General features: G+C 40.7%; 1 protein-coding gene across 1 annotated transcript in view; it reads left to right on the top strand.

The window, feature by feature from the left end:
* The window catches only part of MAN1A1 (mannosidase alpha class 1A member 1), a 332653-nt gene that overhangs the window by 273081 nt on the left and 38921 nt on the right, over window positions 1–20651 (top strand). The window contains exons 9-10 of the mRNA XM_073627169.1: window positions 10063–10282; window positions 13200–13372. Of these exons, the coding sequence (XP_073483270.1) occupies window positions 10063–10282; window positions 13200–13372 (393 nt within the window). The remainder of the gene's footprint in view (window positions 1–10062; window positions 10283–13199; window positions 13373–20651) is intronic.

Here is a 20651-nt window from a genome sequence, read left to right as displayed (position 1 = left end):
CGAAACAACCGCAAGACGGAGATATTCTTTTCCATGAACCCGGCAGACCAAGCCTTGGGGATCGATGCTCTGGCGAACCTGTGGCCTCCAGGCCTATGTTATGCCTTTCCGCCAATCAGGCTGATTCCAGAAGTCCTCCGGAAGTTTCGGCTGGAAGAGACAGATCTGATTCTAATTGCCCCGTTTTGGCCCAAGAGGCCATGGTTTTCCCTGCTACAGTCTCTGGTTTCAGAGCCTCCGTGGAGTCTTCCGAAAAGGGAAGACCTATTATGGCAGGGTCCAGTATCACACCCTCAGGTGGTTTCCTTAAACTTGACGGCCTGGTATCTGAAGAAAAGATACTGAGCGCCCAAGGGTTCTCTGACAAAGTAGTCAGGACTCTCGTTAATTGCAGGAAGCCAGTTACTAGAGCCATATATTCCAAGAGGGTGTCGACAAAGGTCTTTCTGTTAGTACCCTAAAGGTACAGGCGGCAGCTATTAGTGTGTTCCTCCAGTTTTCTCTCCTGGAAAATCCCACTATAGCCAGATTTTTCAAATCTATCTCTAGGGCCAGACCAGTAGTAGTGAGAAGTTGTCCAACGTGGGATCTGTCCCTAGTACTTCAAACTCTGGTAGAATTTCCGTTTGAACCTCTGGAAAGTATGTCAGTTAAATTACTTACATTAAAAACTGTGTTCCTTATAGCTGTTACCTCAGCTCGTAGGGTAAGTGAGTTGCAGGCCCTATCAGTTAGGGGGCCCTTCCTCACGATTTTTGAGGATCGAGTTGTGTTACGAACTGATCCAGGTTTTTTGCCCAAGGTGGCAAGTACATTCCACCGATCTCAAAACATTGTATTGCCAACCTTTTGTAGTTCGCCACAGGGCGACTTAGAAAGAAAATTTAGTTTTCTAGATGTAAGAAGGATTCTCTTGGTCTATCTTGAGGTCACGAAGACCTTTAGGAAAACTGATGCCTTGTTTGTCCTCTTTTCTGGAGTTCACAAGGGGAATAGTGCATCTAAAGCCACATTGGCTAGATGGATAAAGCAAGCCATCTTGGAAGCTTACAAAATTAGGGAGGTCCCTACACCTTTTGTTACTGCGCACTCAACTAGAGCCTTGTCTACGTCTTGGGCTGAGAGGGCTGGTGCCTCACCGGAACAAATTTGCAGGGCTGCCACTTGGTCCAGTTACTCGACCTTCATTAAACATTATCGCCTGGATCTCCTATCAGCTCAGGAGCAGGCGTTTGGTCGTAAGGTCCTTCAGGCAGTTGTCCCTCCCTAGACTGGTAAGTTCTGGCTCATCGTCTCATGGGCTGTCCTGGAAGACGCTTGGAGAAAAGCTGAGTTAGACTTACCGGTAACTCCTTTTCTGAGAGTCTTCCAGGACAGCCGGATTCCCACCCGGTATTGTCTGAAGTTATGTGTATTATGCATATGTTTTGCAGGGTCCTACGGTTCTTGAGAATACTGACATGGGCCTGGAGGACCGCCCTTTTATCTGGTGGGGGTGACGTGTTTCCTGTCCTGGTAGGAGGAGCCCAAGGTCTCATGGGCTGTCCTGGAAGACTCTCAGAAAAGGAGTTACCGGTAAGTCTAACTCAGCTTTTCCCATATGGGCACAGAAGAACGCACAGGGATTTCTTCAGAATAACAAAAGGTAGGAATCTGCAACAAAGTTTGTTAAAATCCTTGCAATATACATATATCTCTAGGGTTGCCACCTCATCCCTTTCTTTAAATCTATACACATATTTATTACTCAGGTTCTGTGGCTAATTAAGGTGCTAATTAAACTCGGTGCCTTATCTGCATTAAAATAGCCTCAGAACCTGTGTAATTCATATGTGTTCGGGTTTAAAGGGATCTGGTGGCAACCTTATGGGCGGCATTGATTCCCCGAAGGGAATATTTTATCTAGGCGTTTGGCTTTAAAGATAAAAGGCACACTGTAAATATTCCACTCACGTGATCCTGAGTTGTGTAAGCATGTGCAAGCATTTTCCTCAATGTGAGTTAAATCCCTCGTAGTCACCAGAATTTGTAAAATTAAAAAAAAGGGAAGCACAACCCTAGTGCAATAAACTACTTTATTAAAGGCCAAGTTCACCTTTTTGTCCATTTTTTTTTTCCTCTAAGTTCCAGCTCCCTTTTGTACCAATATAGCATTAACAAAATTAACAAAATTTATTAAAATTAACTAAATTAAAATTAATTTTGTTAATGCTATATTAATTTTAATTAACGTCCTTTTTTCCTACAAATAGAGCTTTCTTTTGGTGGTATTTGATCACCTCTGCAGTTTTTATTTTTTGCACCATAAACAAAAAAAACGACAATTTTGAAAAAAAAAGCTATATTTTTTACTTTTTGCTATAATAAATACCCCCAAAAAATATATAAAAAAAAGAATTACTTTCTCAGTTTAGGCTGATATGTATTCCTCTACATATGTTTGGTAAAAAAAAAATCCCAATGAGTGTATATTGATTGGTTTGCGCAAAAGTTACAGCGTCTACAAAATAGGGGTTAGATTTATGGCATTTTTTATTTTATTATTAGTAATGGCAACGATCTGCATGTGTTTTTTTTTTTTTTTTTTTTTTTTTTTTTTTTATAGTTACTGCGACATTATGTCTGACACATCGGACTCTTTTGACACTATTTTGAGACAATTGTCATTTATTCAGCGATCAGTGCTATAAAAATGCACTGATTACTGTGTAAATGGCACTGGCAGGAAAGAGGTTAAACACATGGGGCAATTGTCGGGGTTAAGTGTGTCCTAGGGAGTGATTCTAACTGGGGGGGGGGGGGGATTGTCTCACTAGAACATGACAAGAGATCACTGCTCCCGATGACATGGAGCAGTAGATCTGTCATGTTGCTAGGCAGAACAGGGACATGCCTGGTTTACATAGGTATCGCCCCGTTCTGCCGCTCCATGACACGATCGCGGGCCCCTGGCAGACATAGAGTCCGCGGGACCCGCAGGCACGGTCAGTGAGTATGCAGTGGTCACGAAGTACATGGCTGCACACCCACAATGCCGTGATTTAAAGGGGACGTAGCGCTGGTCGGCATGTGGTTAAACAAATTCTCCTACATAAGTTTTACTTTTTTATCTGCAGTATTTGGTTTACAACCCTTCAAGAGAGCACAATTGTGATAAAATCCATCTGCATCTATGAGGAGTACAGAGGAGGGGGTGGAGAGCTGCAGTTACAGCTCTTATACGCTGTGTGAGAGTTGATTGGAGGAAAGGGACACAACCCCCTCCACATAGGAAAAGGGACATACAGAGCTGTAGTCTGAATAGACAAGCTGTGTGCTTATCTCCCTCCCCGTCACAAATTTTATCTCGTGTCAGGAAAATTTCTCAGAAGTGACTCATTCTAATAACAGGAACGAAGCACCAGAGAGAAACGACACTTACAGCTTTGGAGAGAGACAGGTAAACACTACAGATATGTTTTGTTCACATTTCATGAATGGGGTTTACAACCACTTTAAGGCTTCATTTAGACTTGCTGTTGGGCAGCAAAAATGCGCAGTCAAGCTGTGTTTTTGCCTCCTGCCAACCACCCACCACCCCCCCTTAAGCTGCAATAGGTAGTGGAGAGGGATGCTTTGCCTTGTGACTGCGGCTAAATCAACCCAACATGTAATAATCGGCAAGCCTCCCGAACACTACACATGCAAGTCAATGGGGAAGTGCCACTAAAGCAAAAATGGGGTTGAACAGGTGGTGAGGAGGCATCACATCGCTTTCTTACTGCCTGTCAGTAACCTCTGGATCGCGATCCGAAAGCGAATTGAGCTTCAGAAGCAAGGGAGGTTAGATGCATGTCTAAATCTACCCTAAAAGTTTTGGAAAACCTTTTAAATCTATGGGTTTAAGTTTAGATTTACATAGTTACATAGTAGGCGAGGTTGAAAAAAAGACACCAGTCCATTAAGTCCAACCTATGTGTGTGATTATATGTCTGTACTGCCTCGTTATATCCCTGTATGTTGCGGTCGTTCAGGTGTTTATCGAATAGTTTTTTGAAACTATTGATCCCCTTCCAATGCCTGTGGAAGGGAATTCCACATCCTTGCTGCTCTTACAGTAAGAGCATAGATGTGCATCTAAATCTCCCTTGCCTCTTAAGCCCACTTCCAGATCACACTCCAGATGCTACTGACAGGCGGTGAGGAAGCATTGCAATGCCTCACCGCCGGTTTTGACCCCATTTTTGCCAACGATCACACCACAACCATGTGCACTGCACAGGATTATGGGGTGTTTGCGCTGCTTTCCCTTTGACCTCCATGTGTAGCGTTTTTGGGTGTAATACAGCATTAAGGCCATGTGTTGATCACGTCTTCCTCCTGTACATGTTTGACCGGACTTGCTCTTATTTATTCTGTACTCTTCCAATCCATCTTTATGAGTAAGCTTTGAGTCATGAACACAATATCCTGGCTATTAACTTGCATAAAATGTGTAAGTAATCTAATGATACCTCTGAAAAGAAAAAAAGAAATGACAGCTGCAGAGACTGAAATTTCCTTAGCTGTCTCTTGACAGACTGGAACAATTTAGCATGAAATAATTTGCTTCATCCATGTGTTGTGTTTTGTGTTTAAACAGTTTGATTTTCCATCTCTGATCTGACACTTTTTCCAAAGGTGTTCATACAAGATGATTACAGTGTTTATCAAGATCTAGCAGAAATTGCTGAGGACCCTAATGATACCTTTCTGACTTCAAATATTGTGTTCCCTGTTCTGAATTACTAACTTGAATTTGCAAAGACGTGCGCTTCTCCTTTCCTTGTGGCATATCATTTTTTCACCTGGTTGCTTGGTATAGTTCTAGGCTAGAAGTGCAGGTTTAGTACAGATTATAGATTTTGTCTTGGTTATTGATGCTTTGTGCTTCATTGCAATTAAAAACATTTTTGAAAGGGATATAGGGAATGGAGCAAAGCGATTGGTTTTGTTACCTAATTGAGTGTGTGATTGGTTTAAAACATAGCATGACAGAGTATCATTCATGCATGCTGCATTGAGTGCATCCATCCATTATAAAGAGGCTGTTCTTTTTTCTGTTCACATACCCCCTTCCTTGGAAAGTGAGCAGATTCTACACAGAGGATAAATTGCTGCTATTATTCCTCAAGGTAATGTGCTTCTATCTTTTCCATGCACACACTGTATGCGATCATTAAGCAGTCATCATTCTTGGCATTAACTTTCTTCTGTAATGACAGCCTTTCATTAGCATGCTCTAATATCTGTGTCCACCATGCATCAATTAATCATGACACAAAGCCACGGTGACTCAAGAGGTAACTCTGATCTTTTTAATTGTCTGAAACTTTTTGATATGCAAAACATAAATATTTCATTGTATTATGCTATTTGATGACTTCATTTGTCAAAACTGGTGTCAGAATGTTGGACTTTGGCGTAGCAGTGAATTATTAGTACAGCACTAATTAGTGTTGTGATGTTCCAGTTTCCAGTAAGACACATTTGTAGCAAACCATGGTTAATTATCAGCATCACAACATACATGCATTTGGTGTTTTGTGATTACTTAGTAATGCAAGTATTACTGATTACATTAATGTCCTTTTATATACTAAACACGTTACAGAAAGACAAGCACCAGCTTAATCTCAAAATAGAGAATGCTTAGGCATAAAACTGCATGTATCACATCTTTTTAAGCATAATTGCATCTTTGCAGGGTACAACTTTATATGTTGACCTTGACCTTTCCTGCAAAAAAAATAAAAAATATGATGTAGGCAGTATGAATTTGCTTTAAGATTTAGATGAGGGTGAGGAATTCATTTTGCGCTAAATATAACAGATGCACTTTATTCTTTACCTTATACTGTACTGTATGCCACTAGTATTTATGGACTTGATTAATGTACAGTCTTTACAGAGCACTGTCTTCTTGAATTGATTGCAGATTATGGCAGTACTGATGTTTAGAGGTTGTATTCCTTTTTTTACCAAGTGAACCAATAAGAATACAAATGTGGGAGCTGCAACTTCAGATTCAGCAAAAAAAAAAATCAATATTACTTTGCATAAACATGTTTTAAATATGTACAAATATTTTATAGTCTTTGTGCTTGATGAGGTCAAAGTCCTCAATATATGAATGAACTTCCCCATTCCATTTCTAGCATATGAGTTATTAGTCATGGGCACTTACCTTGACACTTTGTGCAATGCATGTAGTGAGCCACTGGGTGCTTTACAGCTGCAGGGCCATGGTCCTTTCCTATAGAACTTACAACCTGAAGACCCCTTTGGGAGTATACCCACTATGTTGAGCGATGACTGGACTCTATAGGGTCCATCATGATGGACAGTTAAGACAGGGCCACTCTGTATCTTGCAGTTGCTGTAAAAACAGGAGCTATGTTTGGAATGTGTTCACTTTACAGTATACACCTTTCAAACTCGGTGCTTAAATCTCAACTATGTGGAGCCAGATGACCAGTTGTTGCCTCGCAAGACAGGTTGCACACTTTGCCACTACTTCCTCCCAGAGCCCCTATGAGATACTCGGGCCCTTCCTTTTGCCCTTTCACCATGGCTTCTCTACAGGAAGGTCTACACCCAAGGTGCTGTGTACTCCTTCTGGACAGGCTTGCCCTATATTTCTCACCCTACTTCGTGCATACATAATGAGGGATTACCCTCGCCCTTAGCTACGGTGAAACGGAACCATGGCAAAAACTCAGGGAAACATTTGCTCTGGTGAAGGCCCGCACCAGACCTTATAGTGACAGTGGCTCCCTTGCACCAGAGAAGGACCAATATTTAACACCCAACTTTGCATCTGGCTCTAGTTCAATTTTGGGCATGCAATAGGTGGCCTACCTGACAAAGGCAGCTTTTTCTGCCTTGCCCTTTCTGCAAAACAGCAAGTCCCTTCTCTACCTCTGTCTGTGACCAGGACCAAGCACCTGCTAGTGCAAGTGTCCGATACCTTGATAAACCCCTGGTCTAATTTCAGGCTATGCCTTTCCTACAGTACACATTCTACCTTGTCCGCTCCACTAAATAGAGCAGAAGAAACCAGTGATTCTCTTTGCACCAAACTGGCCCCAAGAAACCTGGTACACAGACATACTTTGACTACTAGGACGACCCTTGGCCTCTCCCCAACTGGCCAGACCTGCTGTCTCTGGCCCCCTGTTTCATTGTGCTTTTTAGTCACTGATTTTAATGGCACCTCCTATCATTCCTATGGATGGGACTGTTGAAGCCCAGGTTTTAAAGGATAAGTTCACTTTTTAAAAAATAAATAAATGCACATTTTTTTTGCATGTAAAAAAAAAAATGCATTTATTATTTTTTGTTGCAGGAGCCTGGAAAGTATTGCACCAGCGATCAGCAGATCGCTGATGCCATGCAGGTCTCCTGCACACTATCAGTGTATCAGCCTATACCTGTACAGGTAAGCCAATACTCCAGACAGACTTAATGAACTACTACAGTGCTCCACAATGCCATGGTTGTTCATTGAGAACTACAAGCCGACAGCTGCTAAGGATGTGGGCAGAGCCCTGCTGTTTTCAAATAGTGACAGGTGGTACGGGTAACTTCTCCCCGTACTGCTGGCAGGGGGGCAGCGGCGGCAGTTGGGTCAGCGGGCGGCGGCAGTGCTTAGAAAATGTTACATGAAAATGTTACTCTAAAATCGGGTTTAACATGTTCCCAAAGGTGAACTTATTCTTTGAAACACATTGGGGTATCTAAGTCTGTCAAACAACTCCAGAAGAATCTATAATCGTATCTGGATATCCTCCTTTGCCTGGTGTGAACATATGCACTTCAATCCCAGAGATTACTCTCTTGTGCCTTGCATTCTGGCCTGCCCACAATCAGTACTGACCAGAACTTGGCTTTAGGCTTTGCTTTCCCATGTCAAAACCTTTTATTCAAGGTGTATTTTAGATTGTTCCATCCCCCCCCCACCCCCCCCCCACCCCCCCCCCCGCAGCACCTTGTGCTTCCTTGGAACCTCATTCTGGTTCTCTGTGCCCTGCAGAAACCACCATTTGAACCTACAAGAGATATATCCTTAGATGTCCTCTCTCTTTCTGTTTTGGCTATGTTAGCTTTAACGTTTTTTAAACAAACTGCATACCTGGTATCTGTTTTTAGCTCATCCTGATTTATAGGCTAAAGGCGATCTATTTCAGAGTACATATTTCTCTACCCCACAGACAAAGGTTTTTATAGAGACAAAGGTTTCTATAGCAAGTTATTGAAAAATGTATATTAAAGTAACCAAATACTTGCAATTTTAAAATTACTTTTTCTCTGGTACTCAGGTGATCTTATTCTTCAAGGATAGATCTATATATTATGGATACCTTTTGTGTGTCTGCAATTCTCCAAGGTGCCAGTCATTTGAGATTAGTTTTTTTTTTGTTTTTTTTTAATGTGCCAATCATTTGATGTCAGCAGTCCTTTGAGGTACCAATCATCTGATTTTGGCTGTTAAACAATGGGAATACATGTAATAATTGTACACATACGCGAGTCTACCTTTACTTATTGTTTAGTGTTTATCTTATGAGTGTCCCATGTATTTCTTCTCAGTAAGAAAGCCTCTGCATCTTACCAGACTTGGGTGGAGACTCGGTCATTCAATCACAGAGCCATTGTTCCATTAAATAGAGCAATAGAGAAGGTGCAGTAAAAAATATTCATCAATCTCACAGAAGTTTAAATAGGGGACTCAAAAATGAATTTGCTTAATACAGGTAGATATTAATAATGCAGACAATTTATACAGCACTTTACATACTGTGCATTCATATAAACGCTGGCCTCAAGGTGGTTACAATTAAAGCTCCTTATCTCACATGCATACATACACGTGAACACATATTTGGACCAATTTGGATAGCAGTCAATTAGTCTTTTAGCAGGTCTTCTAGCGTAAGCAGCAATCGAAGTTCCAAGAGGAAACCCACATAATCACAGGGAGAACATGCAAACTCCACGCAAGATGGTGTCCTGACCGTGATTTGAACCGGGTATCCAGCACAGTAAGGCGTTATTCACTAAGTCACTGTGCTTCCCTAGGATCAAAACAAAATCAAAAGGATCTGAATAGGGTCATTCAGAAATTTGTGAAACAGTACATGAGGAAACCTAAGATTTGGATGTGGCTACTAGTTAAAGCTTGTGTCCTCGTTTAGGAAACGTCATGTACTTGAGACTTGTTTGAGGAATTGTGTGAACTGTTCATTAATGGCAAGGTACACTCTGGCATTTTTGAGATTCTTAATGTATTTTTAAGCCAAAATCTCCAAGAAGCTGTCTGGATATCCCACTGTCAGACATTTTAAAACGAGCTTTAACAATGCTTTCTATGAGGCTCAGTTCACACTGCATGCCGATGTGCCTCACAGCAGGGGTCCTGTGCATCCTGGTTCACTGTGTCAGGTCCGATTTCAGCCCAAATTTTGGGCTGAATTCAGACCTGAAACAGACCAAAAGACGCACAGGGCTCCTGTGCAAATTCGCTCCGGAGCCACTTTGGAGATATGTGAACCGGCTCCATAGAGAGCCGGTCACATTCTCCTGCTATTGTGAATTGTATGCGGGGAAATCTGCATCTAATTCGGAATAGTGTGAACCCGGCCTAAAATATGCAGGAGATGTGGCCACTGGATTAAACAAGGATGGAGAGTAAGGATGAGCTCAGACGTGTTCGCAAGCCGCACATGCTGAGCCCGCCAGGAGGTCGGCACTGCACAGCGCTAATCGCAAGCAGCGAGACATTTCCCGATCTCTGCAGCCGCACATCGGGACAATGTCTCACTCCCTGTGATTAGCACTGTGTGGTGCCGACTTCCTGGCGGGCTCGGCACGTGCGGCTTGCGAACACGCCTGAGCTCATCCTTAATGGAGTGTAAAGGACTAACATTAGGCATCTGGAAATTTTAGAATGCCAAAGTACATCAATTATAGTAGCCTGGATTGTCTGTTAGTTGTGAAATTGCGGTTAGGACTAATTTTAGTTTTCTTTTTTTTCTTCCATAGGCCATTGAGACCCATTTAATTCGTAAATCTAGTAATGGCTTGACATACATTGCTGAGTGGAAAGGTGGTCTCCTGGAACATAAAATGGGCCATTTAACTTGTTTTGCTGGCGGCATGTTTGCTCTTGGGGCTGATGCTGCACCAAATGATAAAACAGGACATCAAATAGAATTGGCTGCAGAGATTACAAAGACCTGTCATGAGTCTTATGATCGCACAGGTAAGCCATTTAGTTTTAACTACTGGCTATTGTTTTAGGCCGTTGCCATTAGGAAGAATCAGGAAAAGCAATTTGCATTGAATGAATCGGTTTTCCACTGCTACTAAACTGCAAAAAGAATAAAGTGATTGTAAAGTCTCCTTTTTTTTTTTTTTTAATTTACCTCCTCTGTGCAGTTGGTTTTGCACAGTGCAGCCCGGATCCTCCTTTTCAGGTCCCTCTTTGCTGCTCCTGGCCCCTTTTCCTATCGAGTGCCCCCACAGTCAGCAGCTTCCTATGGGGGCACTGGAGCCGAGTCACAGCTCTGTGTATCCATTCAGACACGGAGACCCGGCCCCGCCCCCTCTCTCCCCTAATTGAATGACTTTGATAGACAGCCGCGGGAGCCAATCGCTCCGCTGCTATGTCTCAGCCAGTCAGAAGGAGTGTCCCGGATGGCTTAGAGATTCGTGGGCATCACTTAAGTGAGATAAGGCTCAGGTAAGTAATTAGGGGGGTGCTGGGGGGCTGCTACACAAAGTTTTTTTTTATCTTAAAGCATAGAATGTATTAAGCAATTCAAAATACTGTATATAATACAAAAATCACTAGCACATTTGTCATTTAATATAAGCCCCAAAAGCCATAGGATTTTCCATTGTATTAAATTGTACAGTCTACAACGTAATGTATAGCAGAATACACAGGGCAGTCTGGTTCCATGTTAGATGTTTGGGGGTTACTAAAAATCCTCTGTCAAAAAAATTTTCTTTTTGTAAATTACAAAGCAGAAATATACTGTCTACATATATTTTCTTCATGTTAATTGCAAGGCAATGTCATAATGTGCTAGTATGCATCGCATACTAGCACAGCATGAGAAACTTATCTTAGAACGAAGCCCTCCAGCACTGTGCTGTCACTGCTGAGAGGGCTGACATCTTCCCCAGGTCTTCCTTCTGGGTTTGCGTCCTCCGGCTACATGAGTGGCCAGGGTGTGATGACGTCATCGCACGTGCATGAGAGCCACAATTTACGGCTCGGGCTCTGAAGGCCCAACACTGCATGCCGGACCTTCAGAGCACATGCGCCAGTAATATCACTGGCGCTGCATGCACTCTGCAAGTTTTGGGAGATATTCACAGTACCTACAGATGAGCCTTACTATAGGCTTGCCTGTAGGTAAAGTGGTAGAACTGAGTTTACTACCACATTAATGCATTCCCTTCATTAAGGTTAAAAACACTTTACATCTTGCTGTCCTCCCTCTCCTTCCTAAATACTTACCTGAATACTTAATTGATCCAGCGCTGTGCATGGCTGCAATTTTCTCTCCCCTCTCTTCCTCTTGGCACAGGGACTTGCCATTGGCTCCTGCTGACGTCAATGAAATGCTGTGAGGTCGAAGTATGGGTGGAGCCAAGCCCCACTATGTGTTTATGGAGCACTGCACCATACAGTGCATCTGGAAAGTGTTCACAGCGCTTTCACTTTTTACACATTTTATGTTACAGCCTTATTCCAAAATGAATTAAATTCATTGTTTTCCTCAAAATTCTACAAACAATACCCCATAATGACAACGTGAAAGAAGTTTATTTGAAATCTTTGCAGTTTATTTAAAATTAAAAAAACGAAAAAAATGACATGTACATAAGTATTCACAGCGTTTGCCATGACACTCAAAATTGAGCTCAGGTGCATTCCGTTTCCACTGATCATCCTTGAGATGTTTCTACAACTTGATTGGAGTCCATCTGTGGTAAATTCAGTTGATTGGATATGGTTTGGAAAAGCACACACATCTGTATAAGGCCCCTTTCACACGAGGCGGATCCGCTTCCACGGAGTCCACCTCGGTCCGCCGGCTCAGCGGGAGATCTCTCCATTGATCTCCACTGAGCCGGCGGATGACGGGTCCCTCTCTGCTCACTGAGCGGGGAGGGGCTTGTCAAGCGCCGCTGCTGCCTATAGAGAGATTGCACGAAAACGGACAGCATGTCCGTTTTCATCAGATCTCACCCGATCTGATCCGCCAGTGACGGATCTGAACGTAGAGGCATCCGTTTGCTTTTAGCGGATTGGACCGGGTCGGATGTCAGCGGACATGTCTCCGCTGACATCCTTCGCTCCATAGGCTAGCATGGAGCGCCCGTTCAGTCCGCCGTCAAAACTGACAGGCGAACCTGAATGGTCCGACCGTGTGAAAGGGGCCTAAGGTCCCACAGTTAACGGTGCATGTCAGAGCACAAACCAAGTCATAAGGTCCATGGAATTGTCTGTAGACTCGAGACAGGATTGTATCAAGGCAAATTTATTTTGCGTTTTCATTAATGGGGTATTGTTTGTAGAATTTTGAGGAAAACAATGAATTTGTTCCCTTGCCCCCCCCCCTCCAGGTCACTAGAACTAGTGTCCCCATTGGAAGATTTCCCCGCTATTACTTTTCTGTGAACAACCCAAAATTTGGAAGTCTAATTATTCTTTCAATGATAATGGTAAATAGGACAAGTGTTGTAATCCTTCTCCAATCTATCCAAGAAAAAAAAAAATTTGCCTTTAGCTAGACTTTAATTGCTGGGCTAGGAGCATTATCAGCCATGAGCAATCAAGGTCCTAGCCTATGGGTCGTTTTCCTGGATAGTGATGTCACCACCTTGGAACTAGTATGAGAAATATGATGCATGCTAGTTTCTAGATAGCGGTATCACTTTTAATAAAGTTTTAGGTTCACTTTAACTTGTAGAGAATGGTTCATCATAGAGTTTATGTAATGGTCTGTTACAATATTGTGTCACAAATTCTGTATTATCTGTTATTTCAAACATTAGCATATTTTTTTTTTTTTTTTTTTTTTTTATGAAATGTACAGCCTGTTTCTAGTCTTAATGTTTATCTCACTGGTTTTGGTTATTTTCTCTACCATCTGTTTACTTAGCAATGAAGTTGGGACCAGAAGCTTTTAGGTTTGACGGGGGAGTTGAAGCTATTGCTACCAGACAAAATGAAAAATATTATATTTTACGACCAGAGGTGATTGAAACATACATGTATATGTGGAGATTCACACATGACCCAAAATACAGGCAATGGGGCTGGGAAGCAGTAGAGGTAAGCCACCTTCATTTCTCTTTATTGTATAAAGCACTACATTTTCAAATGTTGTGTTTATAGCCAAAACAATGTAGAAATCACATTTATTCTTTCATGTTGTTGCCACATATTCAGCAGTGGCTGTAGCTGGCAGCACTAATCTTTTGGGAAAAACTGACAGGCTAATTGTACACAATTCGATTGATCGACCTAGTGGATTTGCGTGTGCTGGAGCAGTTTCCTCCCACTTCCTGTTATTGTCTGTGGGGCAAGAAGTGAAAGTGGATCCAAAGCCTTAAGGTTTTTTCCCTTAATGCATTCATTCTATGCTTTAGGCCTCTTTCACGCGGGCGGCTGTTCTGCCACTGTTAAAAGCATGTTTTGTTATTTTGAAATACCAAGACCCCAGGCACAGCGATCACTTGCAGTTGTACATTGCGATTAGCTGCGTTTACATGCAGCTGCGTTGGAACATTCTTGCCATTTCTGATGTGCTTCCTGTTTTTCTTTCCTTGTTTGCCGCTGCTATCTGCAGGTGAAATAGTACGCTGGGATTACCTGCAGTTATGTGTAGATAGCTGCAATAAATCAGTCCTGGACGCAGTCAACTTTATTTTTTCTAACCACACCAAACCCCATGTAACGAAACCATTGCTAAATGCAGTGTGTGAATGGGGCCATAGGAAAGCATTGTGTGAGTTTAGCTGCGGTAGATAACCTGATGTATCCACAGCTAAAAGCTGAATTCTATCCGCCCGTGTGAAAGGGTCCTTAAGGTAAAAAAAAACTTCTGTGCAGCAGAATACCCCTCAGCCTCCCTTTATACTTATCTGAGCCCAAACTAGATCCAGTGTTGTACAAGAGCAGCGACTATATCCCTCTCTCCCTTCTCACTGGGCAGATTGATAGCAGCGGGAGCCAATGGCTGTCAACCAAATCTAGGGACGGGGCCGAGCCATCCTATCTGTTCCAATGGACCCAGACAGGGCTGCTCGGTAGCGAGTGCTCCCATAGAAAACGGCTTTTGCAGCAAGGCGCCATTCACCTGGAGATATATTTCCTGCCACAGCATGTGTATGACCCTTGCTGTTGCCTCTGCAGCTAAAGTGGGAACAGTTTGGAGTGGTAAAAATGTGGTTCAACCACAGGGTTTTACTGTCCCTCCAACCTCACGTGTGAACGAACCCTTGGTTCACATCTGTGTAGCTGTGTGTAGAGCAGCCTATTTATTTCAGTAGGCTGCCCTACCCACAAACTCAAGGAAAGATTTTTTTTTTTTTTTTAAATCTCGCTGTGCCAAAAAAGCACTGTTTGCCTTTGCTGGGGGGTACTATTTAAATACTGGCACCCCTGCGTGTCTGCTAACACAATGTGCGTGTGTGCATATTAGAAACTTGCGCACATTTGTGTGCACTCTCCAACATGCAGTAATGTGATCCAATCCTTGGACTGGGGTGTCTCAAGGCTGAAAATACTTTTCATGGGTTCTGTAACTGGAAAAAGGTTGAGAAATGCTTCCCTATATGAATAAATGAGGGCCGTGGCATGTACATGAATAAAAGAACCTAGGTGGAGACTGTTTCAGCAGAAAGTCTGTGCAGCGTCTGAGTGGAGCCAACATAGAGATAGTTGCTGGGATGTGGGCCAAGATAATGTTAGAATAGATCAGGGATGTTCAATTAGCGGACCTCCAGCTGTTGCAGAACTAAAAGTCCCATAAGGCATAGCAAGACTCTGACAGCCACAAGCATGACACCCAGAGGCAGAGGCATGATGGGACTTGTAGTTTTGTAACAGCTGGGGGTCTGCTAATTGCATATCCCTGGACTAGATGGTCTGCAATCAGGGAGTAGAGGGGAGTATACTTGTCTTTTAAATTTAAAATACTCCTGAGAAAAGCTTACTGGGGATAAACAATATTTTTGTGGTATGCAGACATGATTAGGAATTAAACGGAATGAAGGTAAATGGTTTTATTGGATAATGTCCATAGGGAAGCTCTCTTGATGGTCAGCACCTTGTTGATGCCCACTAATGTAGAACATGATTAAAGAATATTGATTGCCTTGTTCTTGATGTGTACAGTTATGCACTTGCTCTGTAATCAACATCTAAATAATGCATCATTTGGGCAAGAAAACATATATATGTACACAGTAAATGATAAAGCTCCTTAAAGAGACCCTGTCACCAGCCTAAACTCTTGCAGGTAAAAGCACAAAATAAAATCACATTTTTTTTTTAAATGCATGCTTGTGGCATTTTTCCTTCCCAAAAAACTATTCACATGCAACACACCTTTGAACGTGCTAACAAATTAGATTCCTACAGGAAGAGTTTGTTTCCTAGCCGCACAGCCAACTCGATCTTTGCATTTTATAGCCCTCTCCTCTTCTTGGAGTGTATTATTGTTGTCTATGCTGTCTAAGCTCCTCTGTCCCTCCCCTTGAATGAAACCTCTGGGGCTGCTGGCATAACATCCAAGATGGTGGCACCCAGCAGCATTGTCAGGTCATTTGGATTTCTACAGAAGGGAGAGGCTTTTACAGTTCTATACTGTATAGAATAAATACAGTTGAATGGTCTGTGTCTTTAAATTGTCTACGAATTGGCTGTTTCTTGCAGAAAACTAACCAACTGTGTTAGACATGCCTAATGTAAATTTAACATCTACAGTACATATGGGCTTTGGCTTGAGTGTGCAAGTGTTGCTGGTACATTATCATTCATTTAACTTGATATGTAGCCTTTCTAGTCCATTCAAACACGTTATTGCTGGCCCAATTATTGTAAAATGATCTTAATTTTGTAATGCATCCTTAGATTACTGGCAGTTATCCCATCTAAGAGCCTATACAGTGCAGCAATGAGCATCCATGGGTGCTAGAGCACCAAGTATAGTGGGACCACCTGCACCTCTAACCCTTTAGTTTAGCATGACAGAATTCAGGTGCGGTTCACAGCACTAAGTGGCACTTCAGTGCAGTAGGAGCATTGTGTTGTCAGCTCACTACAGGAAGTTTCAAGCTTACTGGATTTCTTACAGATCAACAAGTACTTTTTCTGTACCTGCAGTGGTATTAATGAGACAGAAGATGGGGAGAAAGGTCTATGCACTACAGAGACATACTAAAAGTTTTTTTTATATTTTTATAAAGTATAAACAAACATGCATTTTAAAGTTGCTCAGTAACCATTGCAACATAACCATGTAATGTGGCACGAATAGTGGTAAGCAAGCAAATCCATGTTATTTACGCTTTCAAATGCTTGAAAAAAAAACATATCCCGCCACTTTGTTTTTTATTTAGATGTGATTTTTACCAGTTAAGATTGGCTATGAAAAAAAGTGACTTAAGCTGAGATATTCATAATGGCAAATTTAAGCAAGTCATAGCTTTGGATTCCTTAAAAAAAAAAAAAAAAAAAAAAAAGATGTAGTTGATTAAAGACGCAACTTAAAAACATTAACAAAATTGTCTCCTTTGGTTGGTGTGATACTTTTTATTAAAGCCAGTGGATGAAATATATTTAAACAGATATGTCAGCGTAGACCTGGGTTAGAGATGCAGTTTGGAGTATGCAGCAAAAATCTTTAATTGTGTTTCACACTTGCTGTTCGATAAGTATTATCTGATTTGTTCTAAATTTGTCGGTTAAGAGTGCAAATGTTTGTAAAACTTCAGAGTACACCAGCCTGAATAATAACAAAGCTGTTTTTGAAGCATTTAAATATGCAACACTTCCATCCTGCAGCATCTTCATACCACTGTTTTTTGTTCATTTCTTGACAGATGCATCCCCTTCCACCCACAGATGCTGCAATAAGAAAAACTAGAATAGATATGCAATGTTTTTTCGTATAGCAGTAAAGTTAACTTTAGTGGTCTCTAGTTCTTTTACAGTGATAGAATCAAAACACGTTACTATATGAATATAGCAGATTCTCCTGATAATTTATTTTATGATGGAGAACTTCTTTAGTACGGATGAGGCATTGCTTTCAAAGGATTCATACTGTAAATAGTCTCCCAGGCTCCCAGCAGTGCATAGGCATTCTTATTTGTCACGAAGGGTATGACATTACATATTAATTTGCATTTATAATGCACTTGCCTAACCAAGAAACTCTTTCATCTGAGGAAAGTGGACATCAACATTTAAAGTAAGTGTTCAGAAGTGTTATTACCAGTGCTGTATTAGAGTGACTTTGAGAGCATCGAGCATAGTCTCTGGTGCATGATAAACCTCTATAGGACACGTTACATGTTCATCACTTCTGTGTCTTCTGCAGATTTATTGATCGCTGAAAATTACCTCCTTTAAAACTTGCATTTTGCTTTAATACTCCCCATAACATTACAGTATGAAAAAAAAAAAAATGCGTTTTCTCTGAATGTAGATGGTATCAGCTCAAAAGACAAGACCTTTGAACACAACTTTACTGCTATGAAATCAATTCCCTGTAACATTTCAATTAGATTTATTTTATGTAGTTTCTAATTGAAAAGGCAACAAATCAAGAGCCTTCCTCGAGCTTGGTTAATATTTCATGCTGATTGGAAGTCACACTTAGAAAGCTTCCTGCTAGATGAATGGTTTCCATTTTTCACTTAACTGATTATTGTTTTCAAGTACCTGATAAGGATTTCTGCAAGCTACAGTCTGAGTCTGAAAATTAATTTTACAGAAAATTTTTTTATATGCTTACAGATTTTCTTTTTTCTTTTAAGTTAAGGTAACCGTTTCCACCAAAAAGGGATACATTCTTTTTTTTTTTTCTTGTTTTCTATAAAAGTAACATCCTCAAACTTTTTGTTGCTTGAGGTTGGATACTCAGCTTTGCTAGGGGGGTTTTACATGAGCAGGTGGAGGTTTAACGCATTTTGCCATCAAGTACGGCAAATCTAAAAGAAATAGAGGTTCTAAACTGGAATTACATTTTGGATCATGCAAGATACAATATCCTTTGTATATTATAATATAAAATAAAGTGCAGTGCTAAACCATTAAAGTGCAGTCTGTGCAATGAAACTATATGCACGATCAATAAGAATACAAAAATCTTGAACTTGTGTAAATAAAGTGCAATCTATGCAATCAATATATCTGATCTGTAGAAAGAATAAAATATATCAGTATCTCACAAAAGTGAGTACACCCCACACATTTTTGTAAATATTTTATTATATCTTTTCATGTGACAACACTGAAGAAATGACACTTTGCTACAATGTAAAGTAGCAAAAAGTGGTTTAGACATTAATGGCTGTATGTTGAGTTATTTTGAGGGGACAGCAAATTTACACAGTTATACAAGCTGTGCGCTCACTACTTTACATGCAAAGTGTCATTTCTTCAGTGTTGTCACATGAAAAGATATAATAAAATATTTACAAAAATGTGAGTGGTGTACTCCCTTTTGTGAGATACTGTGTATGTATGTGTGTGTGTATGTGTATATATATATAGAGAGAGAGAAATGTATAGATATATATCTATATAGAGATATATATATATATATATATATATTTATATATATATATATATATATATATATATATATATATACATATATATATATACATTAAATGTTGTAATATATAATAAAGTGAAAACGTGTGCAAGATTATATAGAACTAAAGTCCTTATAGGAAATCCCATGAAGAGATGTGGGTTAAAAATGAAGATCAAACACCCGGTGGTGTGACACCCATCACCAAAAACTAAGATGGAGGCTTACCAGAAAGACAGCGAAACCCTCACCCCCACAGATGTGTATCGGAAGGTCCCCAGTAAGCAGTATCAAACGCCCATCAATGAAACTTGATGCCAGAGTATTTAGGAAAGTAATGCACGTACATTGAATTAGTAAAGTAAAGGCATGCTATGAGGAAAGCTCCAGCCGAAACATGTTAGCACTTTAGATGTCGCACTGCTGTTGGTGCTCAATGAAGTTTTAAGAAGTTGCCGGAATTTGTTGCTATAATGAAACTCAATTCCAGAGTATGTAGGAAACCTGAAACTTCACATAGTGTGATACTGTATCAACATCCGATTTGATACCCCTGATGACATCACCTATGATGAAACTCGTTGGGGGGAATCATGTACATACGCCACTGCGCAATCGCTGTTAGGCCATTTTACATAAGGGAAACTGATCGGTTTTACTTTAGATATGCCTACATGCCTGAACTTTACTAATTCAATGTAAGTGCATCACTTTCCTACATACTCTGGCATTTGATATTGCTTACTGGGGAACTTCCGATACACACCATCTGCAGTCACGGGAGAGGATATCCGGGTTTCCCTTCAGTGGATCATAGATCCGACCAAGCGCTATTTGACCTCCCTGTGTAAGGGGGGTCGCTTGCTTTCTGGTAAGCCTCCATCTTAGTTTTTTGTGATGGGTGTCACACCGCCGGGTGTGTGATCTTCATTTTCAATACAAATCTCTTCATGGGATCTCCTATATGGACCTAATTCTATATAATTTTGCACTTTATTATATATTAATATATTACAGCATTTTCAAGAATGTGAATGTGAGTGTGTGTGTATGTGTGTGTGTGTGTGTGTGTATATAATATATATATTATAATTTTTTTTTTTTTTTTACTACTTCTATAGATCACAAATATTGATTGTATAGATTGCACTTTATTTACATAAGTAAATGTAAAAAATTATGAGTAAATGTGACATGTCATTAACAAATGTTTACAGTTTTTCTGAGTATGGTTTTTTTTTTATTATTAATCTAATGCCAACCATTGTAGCAGTCTTTAATTTCATAAAACTTTTTTTTTTCTTTTTTCACTTGACAGTTTCTCACAAAATGACCCATCTTCTGTAGCTTGGGAAGATGTACAATAGATCATTGTTCAATATTTTTTTTTATTTTTGGGGAGTTTTTTTGGCTTAGCACAAATTTTCTGTGCCTGCCGTAGCCAACCTGTCAATTTAAAAACCTGCTGAACTGAATATTGGAATAAAATACATGCAACCCTTCACTATTCAGAGGCCAGCATTAGGCCTTTGACAGCACTAATCCCGAGGCAGTAAAATGTTCCTTCACTCCCTGGTTTATTTCTGTGCTTTCCCCACCATTCTGTTAGCTAATGAGGCTGTCCATGGCGGTTATATGCCAAAAGGAGGTATTGGGGCCAGTAAAGCATTAACCATTAATTGTTGAAATACTGGGATGACATGCAAGTGTAAAACTTAACACACCTCTATCCAAAAAAAATAAAAATAAATTGCCACTAAGCCACTGCTAGGAAAACCGTTT

The sequence above is a fragment of the Aquarana catesbeiana genome, linkage group LG04 (genome assembly GCF_042186555.1).
Source record: "Aquarana catesbeiana isolate 2022-GZ linkage group LG04, ASM4218655v1, whole genome shotgun sequence".
Lineage (NCBI taxonomy): Eukaryota > Metazoa > Chordata > Amphibia > Anura > Ranidae > Aquarana > Aquarana catesbeiana.
This window is presented reverse-complemented; position numbering and strand designations above follow the sequence as displayed.